Source organism: Accipiter gentilis, chromosome 17, assembly GCF_929443795.1.
Source record: "Accipiter gentilis chromosome 17, bAccGen1.1, whole genome shotgun sequence".
NCBI lineage: Eukaryota > Metazoa > Chordata > Aves > Accipitriformes > Accipitridae > Astur > Astur gentilis.
This window is the reverse complement of record NC_064896.1, coordinates 18,546,741-18,564,283: the sequence shown is the minus strand read 5'-3', so window position 1 is coordinate 18,564,283 and position 17,543 is coordinate 18,546,741. Positions and strand designations below refer to the sequence as shown.

Here is a 17,543-nt window from a genome sequence, read left to right as displayed (position 1 = left end):
AATCAAAGAGTGAAGGTATTAACCTTAACACTAGAAAGCTATACTGTACTGCAAACGAAAACATCCTAAACATCTGCACAATTTGGTCACCATAAAATGGCATTAGTTGCCTTCCTTCATAATTGTATTTTTCTGTAGAACCTAACACCTGCTTAAAGTCCTAGAGAAGCAGAAACTATTATACCAACATGAGAAGCTAGAAAAGTGATGTCTAACAGTTTTTGCATTTACTTACCCAACATTAGATTTAAAACCCCTTTCATTTAAGGGTTCCTTCCAGATAGGCTGAGACAAGTGTCTTCTGGAAATCACTAGCTAACTTATCATCTTCAGAGACTTTTAATGTCCTTTTCATAGTACCAAATACAAATGTGAGGCTAGGGGTCCTCTAAATTCCTGGACTTGCTTTAGTCAGAACCCAGTAGGAGTCTCAGTTCTGTCCAGAAGCTATATGTATTGGGTTTGTGTGGCAAAGTTTTGGTAGCAGGAGGGTTACAGCAGTGGCTTCTGGGAGAAGCTGCTAGAAGCCTTCACTATGTCCAACAGAGTCAATGCCAGCTGGCTCCAAGATGGACCCGCCACTGGCCAACACTGAGCCAATCAGGGACAGTGGCAGCGCCTTTGTGATAACATATTTAAGAAGGGAAAAAAAAAAGTTGCAGTGGCACAGAAATGGAGAGAGGAATGAGAACATGTACAAGAAACAATCCTGCAGACACCAAGTTCAGTGAAGAAGGAGGGGGAGGAGGTGCTCCAGGTGCCAGAGCAGAGATTCCCCTGCAGCCCATGGGGAAGACCAAGGTGAGGCAGGCTGTCCCCTTGCAGCCCATGGAGGTCCACGGTGGAGCAAATATCCACCCGCAGCCCATGGAGGACCCCATGCTGGAGCAGGGGGATGCCCAAAAGAGGCTGTGACCCCGTGGGAAGCCCGCGCTGGAGCAGGCTCCGGGCAGGACCTGTGGATCCGTGGAGAGAGGAGCCCACAGAGCAGGTTTTCTGGCAGGACTCGTGACCCCATGGGGGACCCATGCTAGAGCACTGTGCTCCAGGCAGGACTTGTGACCCCACGGGGGACCAACGCTGTAGCAGTTCGTCAAGAACTGCAGGCTGTGGGAAGGACCCACATTGTAGAAGATTGTGGAGGACTGTCTCCCATGGGAGGGATCACACACTAGAGCAAGGGAAGAGTGTGAGGAGTCCTGCCCCTGAAGAGGATGAAGCTGCAGAGATGACATGTGATGAACTGATTGTAACCCCCATTCCCCATCCCCCTACACCACACTGGAGGGGAGGAGGTAGAGATTTCGGGAGTGAAGTTGAGCCTGAGAAGAAGGGAGGGGTGGGGGGAAGGTGTTTTAAGATGTGGTTTTATTTCTCATTACCCTACTCTGGTTTATTGGCAATAAATTAAGTTAATTTTCCCTAAGTCAGGTCTATTTTGCCTGTGACAGTAATTGGTTGAGCGATCTCTCCCTGTCCTTACCTCAATCCATGAACCTTTTGTTTTATTTTCTCTCCCCAATCCAGCTGAGGAGGGGGAGTGACAGAGCAGCTTTGGTGGGCTAGCATCAACCCATCACACTATGACTCTCCACAGTTAGGAGCATCCCTCACGACAGCCAATATTAAATATTCTATACCTACAGCCAGGTAACCCTGAGTTTTACGCAGCTTAAGATACAGTCTGATTTCAAGTCTGATTTTCAAGTTCTACTCTTGTATGTAAAAGTATGATGCTGGCAGCAGCAAAACTCACCTTTGCAATATCCCGTTTCTCTTGGTCTTCTGAAGCCGCATAAAGAGATCCAAGGATTTTCATAGTCTCATAATTATTAGGGTAGGCTTTCAAAACTTTTTCAAAGCACTGTGATGCATTCTCTTTGTCCCCTCGATAAATGTACATTTGACCCAATCCAAAAAATGGAAGTACAAAAGAAGATGAGGCAAACTGAGTGGCCTGGTAATAATACTGGAAAGCTTGATCATAATCTTCCTAATTAAAAAGTAGTAAATAAAGAACAGGTAGTGTTTACATATATAAGCTTTGTATGAACATTTATAACACAGATTTTTTAAGTGTAATCTCAAAGAGGGCTTTAAAAAGCTGCCTCACCTGTACATGAAAAGACCTAGCCAGCTGATAACAACTCTCTGCCTGCATTGCTTCAACTTCTGTATTATGGAAAGCATGAAGAGCCAAGTGTTGTACTTTACCATAGTCCTGAAAAAACAAGAAGTTAAAGGAAATTTGAAAGCCTTCACATTATTTATGGTCAAGTGATTTATTATTTAAACAAGGACAGCTGGAAAATAGAGGAAAGCTTTAGCCACAGCACCCACTAAATTAATAACAACAGATATAGTTTTAGTGGTTACTGTTCTTTTCTCTAGTGTGTGTGTGTGTGTGTGTGAGGGGGGTGGTGGTGGTGCAAAAAAAACAACAGCAAAACAACAACTTTCAGGACACAAAGGTGACATTGACTTAAGAAATCAGTGTACCTTTTCTTGGCTTTCTTTAGAAAGGTTTATACAAAATTTAAGTCAAAAACTTTACATTTGTCCATGTAGATTAACAGTTCCATATTAGGCACCACTTAGCCTGATGAAATGAGATTGAATCTAACACTGGAATCCTTGCTGTTCAGAGGTTATCAAGTATTTAACTGTAAAGTTCCACAGACCTCTTACCTTCTTGAAGAAGAAGTGATTAGCCAAGTGATTCAACACCATTGGATTACTGGGATCAATTGTGTAAGCCCTAGAGAGGAGTTGAACACCATTCTTGATAGAATCAGCCTAAATGAAACATTGACAGGTATCAGCAGCATCTCAATAGCTATATCTTATTAACATCTTCAAAACTATTCTTCAGTCTAGGGTGCTGCAGGAACTTGCTGGGCTCACAGAAAAGAGTAAATTCAGCTACTAGCTTATCTCCCTGCAGCATACAGATGGAAAATGGGAACTGAAGCCACCAAACAGGGATGGAAAAAAGCAGATTAGGACTTTCTAGGAAAAAAAGAAAACAACTTAGTCTTGGTGTCCTCTGACATTTCACACTCACACCCCGATAGCCTTCCTTCTACTGTTCAATGTCCCCAGTTCCTGTTTGGTTTAGGTTTCAACATTTTACACAATTCATCCAACAGCAAAATGAAAATATTCTGCTGTTCAAATTCTAAACAGGAACTTCCAATGTTGAATTAAGAGCTAACAGAACTTTAGTTCTAATTAAAGAAATGGTAAAAGTTTGCTGTGTTTACATAGGGATATCATTATATCAAGTTACTCTTTTCTTTACAGTTTATTTAAAGTTTTCCATGGGTACAAATTTGACTTACCTACAAGTTCAAATCCATAACTGATAAAATAATTGCTATTTATTTGGGACATCCATGTATCACAGGCACATCAACTTAAATCTGTATTTACTTCTGAACAGAAACACCAAAAATGGTATCTAGTAATCATGTAAGATCTGTGCTTTACTTTGTAATAATTAGCAGCAGAAAGCTATCTTATTGAACAGATTAGGTTTTATAAGTTGAGACATAAGATGAAGTCCAATAGGCAGCTAAAAAACATTAATTTCAGTTTGAAGAGGCATTATCTTTCCAAACCTAGCATAACAATATACCTTGATTAGAAGATATTGAATCCTTGTTGGTTTAATTTTCAATGGCAAAGAGGTTTTTTTTATAAGCACACTATGTATATGTCTGGGTTCTCCAATAATTTGAGTCTCATATCCAATTTCAACCATAGCCAATAGATGGCTAGAGGTCTCAGAGCTTCTAAGCACTTTCGTTAAAGAAAACTAGAGATAAGACAGACCTCAATAAGAACACAGCGTACTCTCAACCCTGATTTGACATCATTACATCTTCTAGGAGAGAGAAACGTTAGAAATATCTAAGCACAGAAAAGATGTCAATCAGTAGTTTGCAGCTCTGAGAGAATCTTTTCCACACAGAAAGTGCCCTCCCTCCCCCATGTCAACTCTTTGATGTTATACTAACTTTGCAGTGCAAGTTCTGAAAACAGTTTGAAGCACAGATGATACATTTCTTACAAAGAACAAATAACATATTTGAATGCGTCAGCTTTTTATCACAGCTTTTTGAAGCTTAAGATGAGTGGACTCATCCCTTGACTTTAGTCAAAACACCTTCAGAAAAAAAAAGAAAGATACCAGGTTTCATTAGTTTCTCACCCATGGAACTATTTAATAAAATTTTACTTTAGAACATTTTTGGTTGTCTCTGTAGTTTTAGGAAAGAAAACTCTCATGCTCACATTTTTCAGAATTCTTCATGGAAGTCCTAACAGTTATTCTTTTTCCCATGATGTAGTAAACTAAGTAATTTTCAGACATTGTGTGCTAACAAAAGACCTTTCTAGGGAGCTATGTGTTCTACAGATAGCGTAACACTGAATTTCAGCAACATACAATTATGTAACAATTTTTTTTAAACACTTAAAGGTCCCATCTTCCACTGATAACTTCCTTCGCATGGATTAACCATCTCAGATCTTATGATCTCAAATAAGCTATATGAGCATACATATTTTCCAAGTGATACAACATATAGTGAGGTAGGATCACCACTTTATCATAGTTTCATCAGCCTAGTTAAAATTTGTTCTTGCCTATTCTTTGGTTTACCACTTGGCATGCATGCTAAGGTAGCCTGAATACAACTTTTACACTTGTTTGAAAGCTTATGCTCCTTAAAGTCCAGGACTAAGCTCCTGGGACTACATCTTTTACCTTGACCTTCCTGTTAGCATGATGCTCTTTCAAAAAAAAATTCCTGATGCTCTGGAATAGAGCTGCCATTGCAAGTGAGGTTTCCCAAGTATCCGAGGGCTTTCAGAGCATCCTGAGTACAAAATGATTTAGTTAACCTTCACAGAGTCACAAATGACTGAGTAAGGCTGGCTATTATACATATTATAACTACTGTTCATTAAAGTAAGATTTTGAAACCAGCACTATGGGGTTTTTTTTAAGTGATTGGGCATGCATTCACACATCTCACCATGGATTTGTATTATTTTAATTAAAATAGCTAGCACTGGTTTTCTGTACTTAACACCTCTATAAGCAACAGTGTTGATTTTTAGCAACAGAAGGAAGTTACTCAGAATGTGTTGCTCCCATCACAAGTACACATCTATAACATCATTCAATAGTGACACAGACTTAAAACAATTTAACCACAAAAGTTATTACTCCTTTTAAAAACTGGACTACCTTTCAAAGGATAAAAAGTCTGCTTTTTCAGATAAGAAGAAAGTAAACTGAGTATGGATTCTTGTTAAGTCAGACTCACCTCTTTATTATTGAGTTCCAGAACAGCCAGTCCAACCAAAGCCCCTACGCATTTAGAATTTAATTCCAGAGCCCTGCTGAATGCTAAGCGAGCTTTTTCCAACTTGTTCAGTTTCACGAAGCAGTGGCCCATACCCAGTCGAACCTCAGCTGGAGAACAAGATGACACCATTCAGAATCACAAAATTTCAACTTCATGACTTTGTTACATTCTGGACACCAACTAAAGTGAAAGCAGAATTTTTAATACTTCTTTAAAACCTGTGAAGCAATCTAACAATTTGCTGTTTTTAAAGGCAGCCTCCCACACTTGGCAGGAAAACTAACTTTAACAGATTAGTAAGACTTCATTTCTTCATATACCCCAGAACATTGGTCTATATCTCCAAAAGACACCGATATGAAACAAATAAAAAATTGCTTTTATGGAAATGTATTTAAAAAATGATAGAGAAAGGCAGTAAAAAAATTGCCAGATGAAAGGGCTGGAAATTTCTTAGGCAGGGTAAGTTCACCTGAGACTAGTAGGCCTTCAGAAAACATAGATGAATAAACAAGTTAGCTAGACATTTCTCCTCAAATGATCAACTGATTCACTGCCACCAAAATGCTGCTTATCATCCTCTAACTTCCATGATCATGTACAGATGACCTAATAGAGAGAATTCGCATCATATTGCCCTTTCAGACTGCCTGTGAACTAAGAATACAGAGACATTTATATACAGCAATTTCAAATCTGTGTCTGTGTGAAAAAGGGGAGTGAATGAAAGATGTTTGTTTAAAAGTAAGGCTTGCATTTCTAAATCCACTTTTGCAGCAATGAGTCTTATGCTAAACCAGACTACAGAATACACATCAACTTTGTAATAAATTATTTTTCAGATAGGTTATGGCCATGTATACTACATCTCTCAAGAGACTTTAGAGTATTTATGATCCTAATGCAAACACCCTGAACAAATACCTCTAAATTACATGCACATTTACAGCTGGTACCAATAGCTTTAGCAGATTTTTGCATTAATTAAAATCATACAACACCAGGAAAACTCACATCATGCACTATGGGTAGAATCTTACTTTTCATGTCTTGTTTCATTATTCATGTTAGTGCATCATTTTCTTAACCCTGATTCCAAGAGCTCACAGATATGTTCTGCAACAGTCTTGAACAGTTCCACCCCTCCCCATATGATTTTAACTTCTCTTACATGCACCTTCTCATTTTCTAATAGCTCTTTAAAAGGTAATAATCAGAAAAAAAATGAAAAGTATTTTCTTAAGCACAATTTTCTTCAGTTAAGGAACACTTCAAGTCATCAAACTGCTGAACTCCTCTATAATGAGGGCCGGGTTTTTTTGACAGATATAGATCACAAAAAGGCCCATAGGTATTTGAATTAGGAAGACTTGAATTAGTTTGCAAGCACAGCAAATACTTCCACTAGCAAATACTTTCTGTCTTACCCGGGCAACCTGGATTGGTACGCAATGCTTTCTTGTAGTAGGCAAGGGCTCCTCTATAATCTTTCTTGTTGAAAGAAATGCATGCTTTACCTGTTAGAACATACCAGTTACAAATAAATCAGAAACATAAACAAAGCAGTTACAAATCAGCTCATAAGTATTATTTGGTAAACTTGTGCTGTGACGATTTTCAAAAGTTACAGTTAAAAACTAACTGAAAATTCAGACAACTACAACTTTTATTATCTTTGATGATGTCAAGTGAAAAAAAGTCAAACATGGGAACACATTAAATTTACATTTTCATGGTTTTCTGCAGAAACTTAATCCTTTCCTGGTCCAGAGGAGAGACGCTTACTAAGACTAGATTAATTAGCGAACAAGTTAAAATACTTGTTCAGTATTAGTTGTAATAGTTACAGCCCGCTGACCCCTCACTACTGGTATCTTCACCTTTGACAAAGTATACAGCTTCATTGGCATCATCAGGGATAAGTAGTTGGACTAGATGTATGCCCACAGGTCTCAGAAGATGCTAGCTAGCATTATACTTTTTCCTAGCTCTTCCACCTACATATACTTCCCAAGTTTAAAGTAATATCTGTCACATGTTTCTGGTCAAAAGTGCACACTTCTTTATCACATTCTTTCTCTCTACTCACATATGCAACCTCTTCTTAAGCACATAATTCATTCCAAAACTCAACTGGAGAGAGCAGGTTTTTACGCAAATACCCATAAACTCATACCAAGAAGGGCAGGAATATTATTTGGAGACTGGTTGAGCACAAAGTGGAATTGTGCATCAGCTTGGTCCATCTTATCACCTTCAAGCAGACAAAAGCAGGCTCTTCCCAACAAGTGATTCTAGATAAGGAAATAAAAAAAAAAAAACAAACAAAAAAGCCCCAATAGATTTATCTTTGTAAAATATGAAGATTAAACTACACAAAGATTAACAGCTATGCTATAATGCTTTCTACAATGAATTTATTTCTCTTACATCAGGAAGAAAAATAAAACAAAAAGGGTCTTTATCATCCACTTCTAAAGTTCACATATTATCAAGCAAGAGAGTAACAACCAATCCTTCCTTCCCAAGCCTCAAAAATTGACTTATATCTGATGTCCAAGCTAGAGATAATTATTCCTGGTGGCACTGCACACATTTCAGATACTTACAAGTTTTGCTTACATGTACTACACTAACAGACTTTGAAGCCTGAGCAGTTTCTATCTTCCCTTTTGTGAATCAATACTTGTTTTCTTTACAATCTCTGAATAATTTACAAATATGGATTTTTAAACAGATTTTGGTTTTACCTGATCATACATGATAATTTTGTCAGCCATAGTATACAACAAAGTAGCTTGCGTAATGAGCTCCTTCTTGTTGTCTTTGTTCTTCTCCTTTCGAGCCTGCTGTACATAGTATGCTGCCAGAGTATCCAGACATGTCATCTGATCTTTTTCATGGTCTCTATAGTCCAAGTTACCATCTATGCGTGCAGCTTCCAACAGCTTCACAAAATCTTCTGTTTTTCCTTGTTTGTAGTATTCCAGCTATAAAATATACAGTTTTAACTACCCCAGCAAGTACATAACATATCAAGTTGATGCTGTAGGTGTCACACACATTCTTTTTCCAGGATGTAGGAATAAATCAGAAAAAGCTATTCCGATAGCACCAAATATTTTTCTGTTGTCATCCCAACTTAGTATTTTTACATTAAAACAAGTCTTACAACTATTTATAAGTGAAGAATCAACTGTTTTTCCCCTGAACTTCTTCGACTTTTTGCACACACCATGCTTTCCACAGTACAGATACTGCCCCCTACTTTTATATGAAGAGCATAATCAAAGGCACAAACAAGGAAAACTAAGAATTGAGGAGAAAAAAAAACCCCAAACAAACCCAAAACAATTTAGAAAGCAGGCCTCAAGCAGCATGGTTTCATGAAAAAAGATTAAATTAAAATCTTAATATGCATATGTCCAATCAGAAATATCTGGCCTACAATCAGTGACTGAACAACCCCATTAAGTTCCTGTTCAGAATCCAGTTATCCCTGGTCATAAAAGTAAGGAAGTGGAAATCGTCATTTGATTATCTGAATGTAATATTCACATACACAATGTGTATATCTACTAACCGCTAAGGCAATCCATATGTGCAGTTGAGTGTGTTCCTGTTTCAGTATACTTATAACTTCATCACCCTCAGGTAACTGATCGAAGTCAAGCTCAATAACCTAGAACCAAACAACACAGATTTTCTTTTCAGAAAGCATTAACAATGTTATCACTGAGCTCAAAGGAAGCTGGACATTTCAGAGCACAAAATGTAAATAATTGTGTTAAAACACGGTTATAGACAAAGAAAGAAGTGATGATGTACTGTATTCTGTACAAGACAAAAGTGATGGTCTCTATCAAATATCAGAGGAAAGACAGCCCTATGTTTTGGATATTATTTGGGGACAATAAGCAGAGATGCTAACTCAACTTCTTTCACTATAGACTTCAGGCTTAGAATTTTTACAGTTCGGCTAATAACCAACTTGACTGCACACTGTAGAATTTCTAAAACTTCTCCTACAGGTAATACAAAGATCTAGGACACAGTCAAAATTTTCCACGTAACCAGGTGTCAGAGAATCAATACCTAAGACTTATCTCAGAGCCCTGAAATTTTGTAAAGTCATCTTTATGCCCAAGAAAATTAAGAGATTATTGAAGTAGCAAACATCATAAAGAACAGAGTAAATTTCTGAATATTAACAACCATAGTTATCATGAGCAAAAGACATCAACAACTTTTCAACACACAAGTATTATTTTGCAATTACTATTTTCCCATGTTGATCTACTCTTCTGATGTGGAAAATGAGTAAAAAGGAACAGATAGTCCCAAGGTGGGATGTTTGGGAACACAATTTAACTACCTGTTAGTTCACTTGCTACTCAGTCATGCTGCCTTTAATATTAGTCATCTACATTACAATTTAATTTTACAGCAAGGAAGAGGTGCATTTGATGTACCCAGGCTTGTACCCTGATTACCAATGCAGGGACTCTTTCTCTGAAGACTGGATTCGAGCAATCCAGTTTATAAGGGCTTATAGTTTTGACTATGCAAAACTTGAGAGTACCAGCAAAAATATTTCTGCTACTATTGTTAATTTTACTTTGAGTTTGTCTTGCACAGTACATTCTGTTCGATGGATAATGATGTTTTTGAATTTGGGCAACCCTCATCTACAAACCAAAATAGCAGTTAATGAGAAATAGATACTACCAACACAGCAAATAAATACAGAAGTAAAAAAAGAGCAGTAAAAAAAAAGTATTTTATAGCACTTTTTAGCGATTAATTCAGAACTTTGGGATTCAAGCAGTCCTAGCCAGAACTTGAACAGCAGCACCAAGATCAACTATTCACGCTGACACCTCAGACAGAAACTTCTGTCACAGTAAAAAAAGCCCTCCAACATGTAACCTACAGAGAACTAAGTACATTCGTGAGACTTCAAAACTCCATGGTGGTCGTATGGAAATTTGCTAGAGTATGGATTTATGTTCACAAAAAAAACATTTTTCAACCTACAAGCAGTATGTTTCAATGCCTTATTTAGCTACGGTATTCATTTAATATCGGCTATAGAATGATTTAACTTCAAACTTTACAATACCCTGTAAGTTTCCAAATACTTCTCTTAAGTCTTTTTAACCTTGCCTTCTGACAGTCTCCCTTAAATAAGGAGAAGGTAAATAAATTTCTAAACCCACACTGAAACACCCTCACAGAGCGGACCCCACTGCCCAGCCTGTGTCTGCACGCTGATTTAGGAACACGCGTGCCGTTTACAAATCAGCGCAGCCAGAAAAAGCAGCGTCTAAGGAACCAAGGAGAGAGTTTAGCTGGACAAAGCCACCGTCCACAAGCACGAACTAAAGATCGGATCCTGTTCCCAGCAGGGTCTCCGCTCCTGAGGCTTGCATGTGCTCGAAGCATACACAGTGGGAGAAGAGGCTGCCCCCCGGACAGACTGCCTGACTGCTCCCAGCGGCTCTCCCGCACCAGCAAGCCACTAGGCAAGGGCAGGCAGGTTACGGCTAGCAGAGGGCTGACGCCGTTCACCCAGGGGCACCGGCGAAGGCAGCTCTGGGTTTCTTTCCGCGAAGCGATACACCTCTGACCCCAGCAACTCACTCCGCGCAGGGAAGGGAGCGACACTGCCCCTGGAGCCCGGGACAAAATTACCAGAGGAACCGACAAACGCCCGCGCCCCGGCACGCATCGAACAGCGCACCCCTTCCTTCCCCCGCCCCGGGACCAGGCCGCGCCGCCGCCGCCTCCCAGCCCCCGACTCGCCTCATCGGTGTCCCGGAGAGGGATCTCAATAGACCCCCGCGACATGATGGCGATGGCGATGCCGGCGATGCCGACGACGACGCCGCCGCCGTCCGCCGAGCCGCGAGCACGCAAACGGCCGCCCCGCGCGCACTTCCCCTCACTAACACCGACTGACCCGGACGTGCTCGGGCCGAGGGTGGAGAGGCGGCCCGGCTCCGCCCCCGAGGCGCAACGAGCCAATCCTAGCGACGCACGAGCTTTGGAGGACCGCCCCGCCCCCGCGCGCGAGGAGGCGGGAGGGCTTCGAGGCCGGGCGCGCGCGGCCCTGTTGCTGCGGCAACGGCGGCCTCGCGGGCGCCCCTCAGGGAGCGGCGAGGCCCCGGCGGGCCGGCAGCGGGAGCCCTGTCCCCTGTCCCCTGCCCAGGCGGGAGCCCTGTCCCCTGCCCAGGCGGGAGCCCTGTCCTCTGTCCCCTGCCCCGGCGGGAGCCCTGTCCCCTGCCCAGGCGGGAGCGCTACGCGTTGCGCTGTGTGACCTCCCGTGCGGCTGCTCGCGGCGGTCTTCCGTGTGGTGGCCTTTTAAAACGCGAGCGGTCTCCTCAGGACAGAGTGAGGGCTTGCCGGGGACTTGCAGGCAGGTATTAGCCCCTATAACTCGTACATATATATGTCACATCTTACCCATGGAGATATATATAGCATACCAAGAGATGACTCTGTGCATTTATACAGGCGCACACTGCTAAATCGAATAGATTTGCACCTGGTTGCGCTCTGGTCTTGAGAGCACGACTCCCTCAGGCTGTGCCTCTTCTCACGTCATTTTAAAATCGTTCAAGATTTCCAACCAAACGCGTTAAAATGTATGGCGTTTCCCTGTCTGTGTGGAAAAACAAATAATTTGTAAATCCAAATACATACTGTCTGACTAGCTTAGGTGGTATAATATTGTTAATACGTATTTATTTTTGATTTGTGCGAGGCATTCAGCCACATGGAGGTGCACGAGTAAAGAAGAAATTACAAAATTGGGTTCCTAAACTGTTTTTTTCCAATTACGATGGTAGGCGCGCTGATGTACTTGGATAAAACTCAGCATGCTTAGTACCATATGACCAATCTTAGTTACTTTTGTAGCCGTACCAAGGTAAAAAAAAAAGTAGTAAGATTAAAAGATCCTCTGGTACATTTCTAGTAAGAAGATTTAAAAAAACCCAAAAAACTCTGACATATTACTTACACAGCCTATTAAACCCTAAAACAAACTTGATTTTGTCCTATAGCTAATCATCCACAGAATACAGAATTTTGACTGAACTGACAGTCACAACTATTAAGCATTAAATTACTCAATTTGATTTTAAAAATTAATTGTGAATTACTATGATAGTATATATTACAGTAGTAACGGCTAGCTTTCTTGCAGCGTCACCTGTTCTCTGAAGACAAAGAAAGTAATTTTAATTACTTAACATTTTGAATCTCAGCTTTTGATTTTTATTTATGCACTAATTATTCTGAACTGAGTTACCCGGCCCAATGAAGTGTAACTAGTATTTCTCCTACTCATATAGGTCTCTCATATAGTAGGTTTGTGCCATAAATATCTTTTGTAGAGAAACTTTTGCATGTGGCAGGAAAGTGGAGCAACATTGAAATTAATAGGAGTGAAAGTGTGCATTTTCTTCATTAAAAACATGCCAAAACCAATGTTATGCAGAGTAAGATGCTAATTAATAGAGTTCCTAAGCCTGCTTTTCTGATTTATAGGCTGATTTTTCACAAATAAACTACTTTTTTAGATATTTTGATTAATGTTGAATCCATTTGGACTGAAAAGGCAGTCTGTTCCTGAGGTGTTTGTTCACCAGTTAGTGTCTGTAGTAAACTAGCTTTCCTCATGGAAAAAAAAACCCCCTAGTTTAAATGAAAGATTTTATAGGGTCAGGCCTTAAGAATATTAAAGCAAAGTTAAAGAGGGAAAACATTCTTGCTTCCTGGTATCAATCTAGTAGAAACAGTTTAATTTGTTTAAAATTTTATTACTATACTATGCAAAATATTGACTTTTATATTGTTTGAAGCAGGCTCTTGTTTTTCCATATACACTGATAACAATAAATCACTATTAGGTATGTAGAACCTCTTTGATGTATAAAATATTATTCTAGTGAAAAGAGTTTGGTGTGGGGGGGTTACCTTCTGAATGCTTAGGAGCATTCCAAGAAGAGAGACTTGTTTTATCTTGCTGTCTTTTGTTTTTATTTAATTGAAATTTATTATTATGAAGATTTACATTACTACTTTTAAACTTGGATTGTTATCAATGTCAGAAATACTGATATAAATAGAAAGCAATCTATAGCAAATTGAACTTCCAGTTGTGATATGTTATATACAGTGAAAAATAATATTTAAAATCTTTATTACCACATATTATTATAAGCCTTCTTCAGGAATGAAAATTGAGCTTAACTAAGCTACTTTAACGAAATAATAAAAATGGCCTCTACCTACCTGACCACTACTCTTTGCAAGCAAATTACCATTTATGTTTGAGGTGTGTATCCTTAAATAAATAAGCCTCCATTTAGAACAGTTGTGTGCTCGGAGCAGGGTATTTTAGTAGCAAAGTTTATTTACTTTTTATTGTTAGAATAAAAAACTTTTTTTTCTTCAGGTTTTTTTTTTTGTTTGGTTTTTGGTGGTTTTTTTTTTTGGTGGTTTTTTTTTTTTTTTAAGATAAGCATGGTTTTAGAAATCTTCAAAGTGCAAATTAATTCCATTCTAACAGTGTGAGCCATCACTCCAGTAGTCACTTATAGAATCATTTAGGTTGGAAAAGACCTTCAAGACCATAAAGTCCAACCATCAACCATGCCCACTAAACCACATTCTGAAGTGCCTTGTCTATGTGCTTTTTGAATACCTACAGGGATGGTGACTCAACCACTTCCCTGGGCAGCCTGTTCCAATGCCTGATAACCCTTTCAGTAAAAAATTTTTTCCTAATATCCAACCTAAACCTCCCCTGCCACAACTTGAGGCCATTTCCTCTCATCCTATATCCAGGCACCTGACAGAAGAGACCAGCACCCACTTGTTGACCTTCCTATTCTGAGCCATGAAAAAAAGAAAGAGATCCTACATTGGTGGCTTAAAGAACTCAGTATTGGGTGTTGGGGAGCAGTGAGGGCTGCTGCTCGCTCAGGGAGGGAGCCTAGGAGGTAAGCACGTACAGTCAGCAGGTCAGGGGCTTTGTCAGAGTACCTGAGCAGGGCAGATATTAGGCAAGTCCACAGTGATAAGGCACGTCTGAGGTCAAGCTAGAAGTGCCAGTCAGCAAGGCAGGGTTTAATACAGCCTAGTGCTTTCCAGGTAGGTCCTTACTGACAAGGCAAATCCAAGGTCAAGATAAAAATCAGTTCTCAGGCAAAGGTCCAGACCAAGAGTGTACCTTTATAGCTAGACAGGCACCTACCTGTGATTGAGCTAGGAACCAATACTTTCACAGTGTAACTCAGGCCATGAGTGGGAGTCCTGGGCTGAGTTTAAATGGGGCTCCTGGGCTGTAGGCAGGGGTGTGGCAGGATGCACCACGTGGGGCTGGTCAGGGCCATTAAAGCTTATTAATGCACTTAAGGCCCTGATATGGTATGTGTATCTTGAAGGGACAGTATTTGTTGGTTTAGGCAATGCTAAAAATGGAGTTAATAGGTATATGCTATCGTCGTATTAGATAGTTTAATATTGGGCTAGTTCTAGCGGCCATTAAATTAGTTGTGCATCTCAAACTTGCTACAGTAAGGAGTTAAGAATTTCTGTTCTCCGGGTAAGGGGACACTGAGGCAGGCTCTATTAAATGTACTTTGAGCAATGTTATAGATATTCTTTTCCTACAAAGCTAGCTCTTTTTCTTTTAATAAAACAATGTGAAATGTAACAAGACAGAGCTGTAAGAATGGATGGTCTTTACAGCTTTATTTTAATGTTTTACTTGGAAGAGTAGTATTTCTACAGATTGAGCAATGTTTTGTATAGCTACTAAAAACTGTGTTATATTATGCTGCTAGGATTAGTAACTTTTTTTGTTGTTGTTCACGCTTTTTCACGTGATTGCATTTGCCTTATTTATCTGATAAATATAATTATGTTCTATTCAGTTAGTCACTTAAATCTAAAGAATTGTTTTGCAAGCAAAAGCTTTAAGGGATGTCTGTGATAGCTTGTGTTTTGCAAGTAAGTTGTGTACTTGAAAATGGAGAGAGAATGCTTTTGTGTTTAAGGTACAAAACCATGAGACACACTTAACTGTACTACTGACTTCTTTCTAATCTCTGTCAATTAACTGGTTTGCTAGCCTTTATTAGGACTCTCACTTCTATTAACCATATGCTTATTTGAATTCCTAGCATAAGAAACACTTACAGCAAAGTAACTTGAATTTTAATTTCTAACATCAGCACCTAACATTAAGAACTTCTCTTGTGTCCTGTAGACCTGAAAGGTGCAAGTAACTTCACGAAAAATGATGTATCACTAGACTTGGTCTGAATAGTATATTCTGCGATACTTAAAATTGTTACTCTTCAGATCCTCTCACCTAGCACTAGCATCCCAAGAATTTCAGCTTTGTACAGCTCTATTTCTGTTTACTATACTGTTCATTGTAGTTTGCCTGGGTTGCATAAAATGTAATGTCTCAGAAATATTGTGGAGCTGAGACTATAGCTGCACTTCTTTTCAGTATCCTTCTTCATGTGGGGTGTAGGGAAGGATTTCTGTTTATTTTTTTGTGGATGCAGAACCAGGTCTGACCCCAGTATGGTTCATGGTTGGTTTTCAAAGGATGATTTTTTTTCTTTTAGGGGTAGTTTTTGCACTGATAGCCTTCTACCTTTTGTGAATTATATCTAGCTTTGATTAGTAGGTATAGAAGTGTGTTTTTACAAAAAAAAAAAAATTAGTCACAGAAACAGTACAGTCTTGATTTTGCTTTGTTTTATAGTTTTGCTTAGAAAACTCTAGAGAGGTAGCTGCACGACTGTCGTGGTTTAACCCCAGCCAGCAACTAAGTACCACGCAGCTGCTCACTCACTCCCCCCCCATCCAGTGGGATGGGGGAGGAAATCGGGAAAAAAAGTAAAACTCCTGGGTTGAGATAAGAACGGTTTAATAGAAGAGAAGAGAAGAAACTAATAATGATAATGATAACACTAATAAAATGACAACAGTAGTAATAAAAGGATTGGAATGTACAAATGATGTGCAGGGCAATTGCTCACCACCCGCCGACCGACACCCAGCCAGTCCCCGAGCAGCGATTCCCTGCCCCCCCCAGTTCCTAAACTAGATGGGACGTCCTATGGTATGGAATACACTGTTGGCCAGTTTGGGTCAGGTGCCTTGGTTGTGTCCTGTGCCAACTTCTTGTGCCCTGGCTGGGCATGAGAAGCTGAAAAATCCTTGACTTTACTCTAAACAATACTGAGGAACAACTGAAAACACCAGTGTTATCAACATTCTTCACATGCTGAACTCAAAACACAGCACTGTACCAGCTACTAAGAAGACAGTTAACTCTATCCCAGCTGAAACCAGGACAACGATACAGATTTTCATTCTGTCCTTTGTGGGGCTAATGGAAAATGAATAGTGCCATAAAAAGCTGGCAGTACAAGTGCAATTCTATACAGTTAATTTTTTAATGCTTAAAAACTCACAAAATTTTGAAATATAAAACTGTCAATGAAATGCTTTGTAAGTACGGTATCATTATTGCCACCTTCAGGCAACAAAAAGAATGATTCATTTTCAAAGTCACTATCCAGCATTCTGTTTATAGAGGGTTTCGGCTTATACTGTGGAGTTAAGTTTATTTTTTTCGAGTCACAGTCTTGCATTTTCCTGTTAGAGTAATCTTTTTTTCTTTGGCTTTAGTATGTTCCAACATGTAAAAAAATATGCTTACTTGTTCCAGGAAGCTCTGATTGATAAACACTTAATTGTTCAATGATAAATTTTATTTGAATGATAAACACCTGATATACAAAGAGCTACTTAGCAAAGGCGGATTTTTATTTTTTTTTTTCATCTTCTCTTCCTGGTAAAGGCTTTTTTAGGGATTATGCAACAGTATTACAGATTTTAAATGCATGTCAGCAATTAATAGGACAAGTGAAGATTATACAAAAGACTACAGAGATATCAGATGAAATTGCAGTGCTGAAATTTAAAGAATGAAAGTGTCATTGATTTCTACTATAGATTGTTTGCTAGGAAGAATTAGGGTCTAAGATTTTAATCAGTTTTACACATAGAGAGAGAGATACGAATTTTTTCTTAACTTTGATGAACTTCAGGAATTTTGCCATTCTGTAT

General features: G+C 39.3%; 1 protein-coding gene across 3 annotated transcripts in view; it reads right to left on the bottom strand.

Moving 5' to 3' along the window:
- Nucleotides 1–11,328, bottom strand: part of CTR9 (CTR9 homolog, Paf1/RNA polymerase II complex component) — a 28,755-nt gene extending 17,427 nt beyond the window's left edge. For all 3 annotated transcript variants that reach the window (XR_007508467.1, XR_007508466.1, XM_049819939.1), the window contains exons 1-9: nt 11,184–11,328; nt 8,962–9,060; nt 8,129–8,368; nt 7,555–7,672; nt 6,806–6,895; nt 5,337–5,485; nt 2,689–2,796; nt 2,114–2,221; nt 1,757–1,993 (exon numbers count right to left, since the gene is read on the bottom strand). Coding sequence is in view for 1 of the 3 variants with exons in the window: in XM_049819939.1 (XP_049675896.1) it covers nt 1,757–1,993; nt 2,114–2,221; nt 2,689–2,796; nt 5,337–5,485; nt 6,806–6,895; nt 7,555–7,672; nt 8,129–8,368; nt 8,962–9,060; nt 11,184–11,228 (1,194 nt within the window). In the remaining 2 variants the exon portion in view is untranslated. The remainder of the gene's footprint in view (nt 1–1,756; nt 1,994–2,113; nt 2,222–2,688; nt 2,797–5,336; nt 5,486–6,805; nt 6,896–7,554; nt 7,673–8,128; nt 8,369–8,961; nt 9,061–11,183) is intronic.
- Between the last annotated feature and the right edge of the window lie 6,215 nt (nt 11,329–17,543).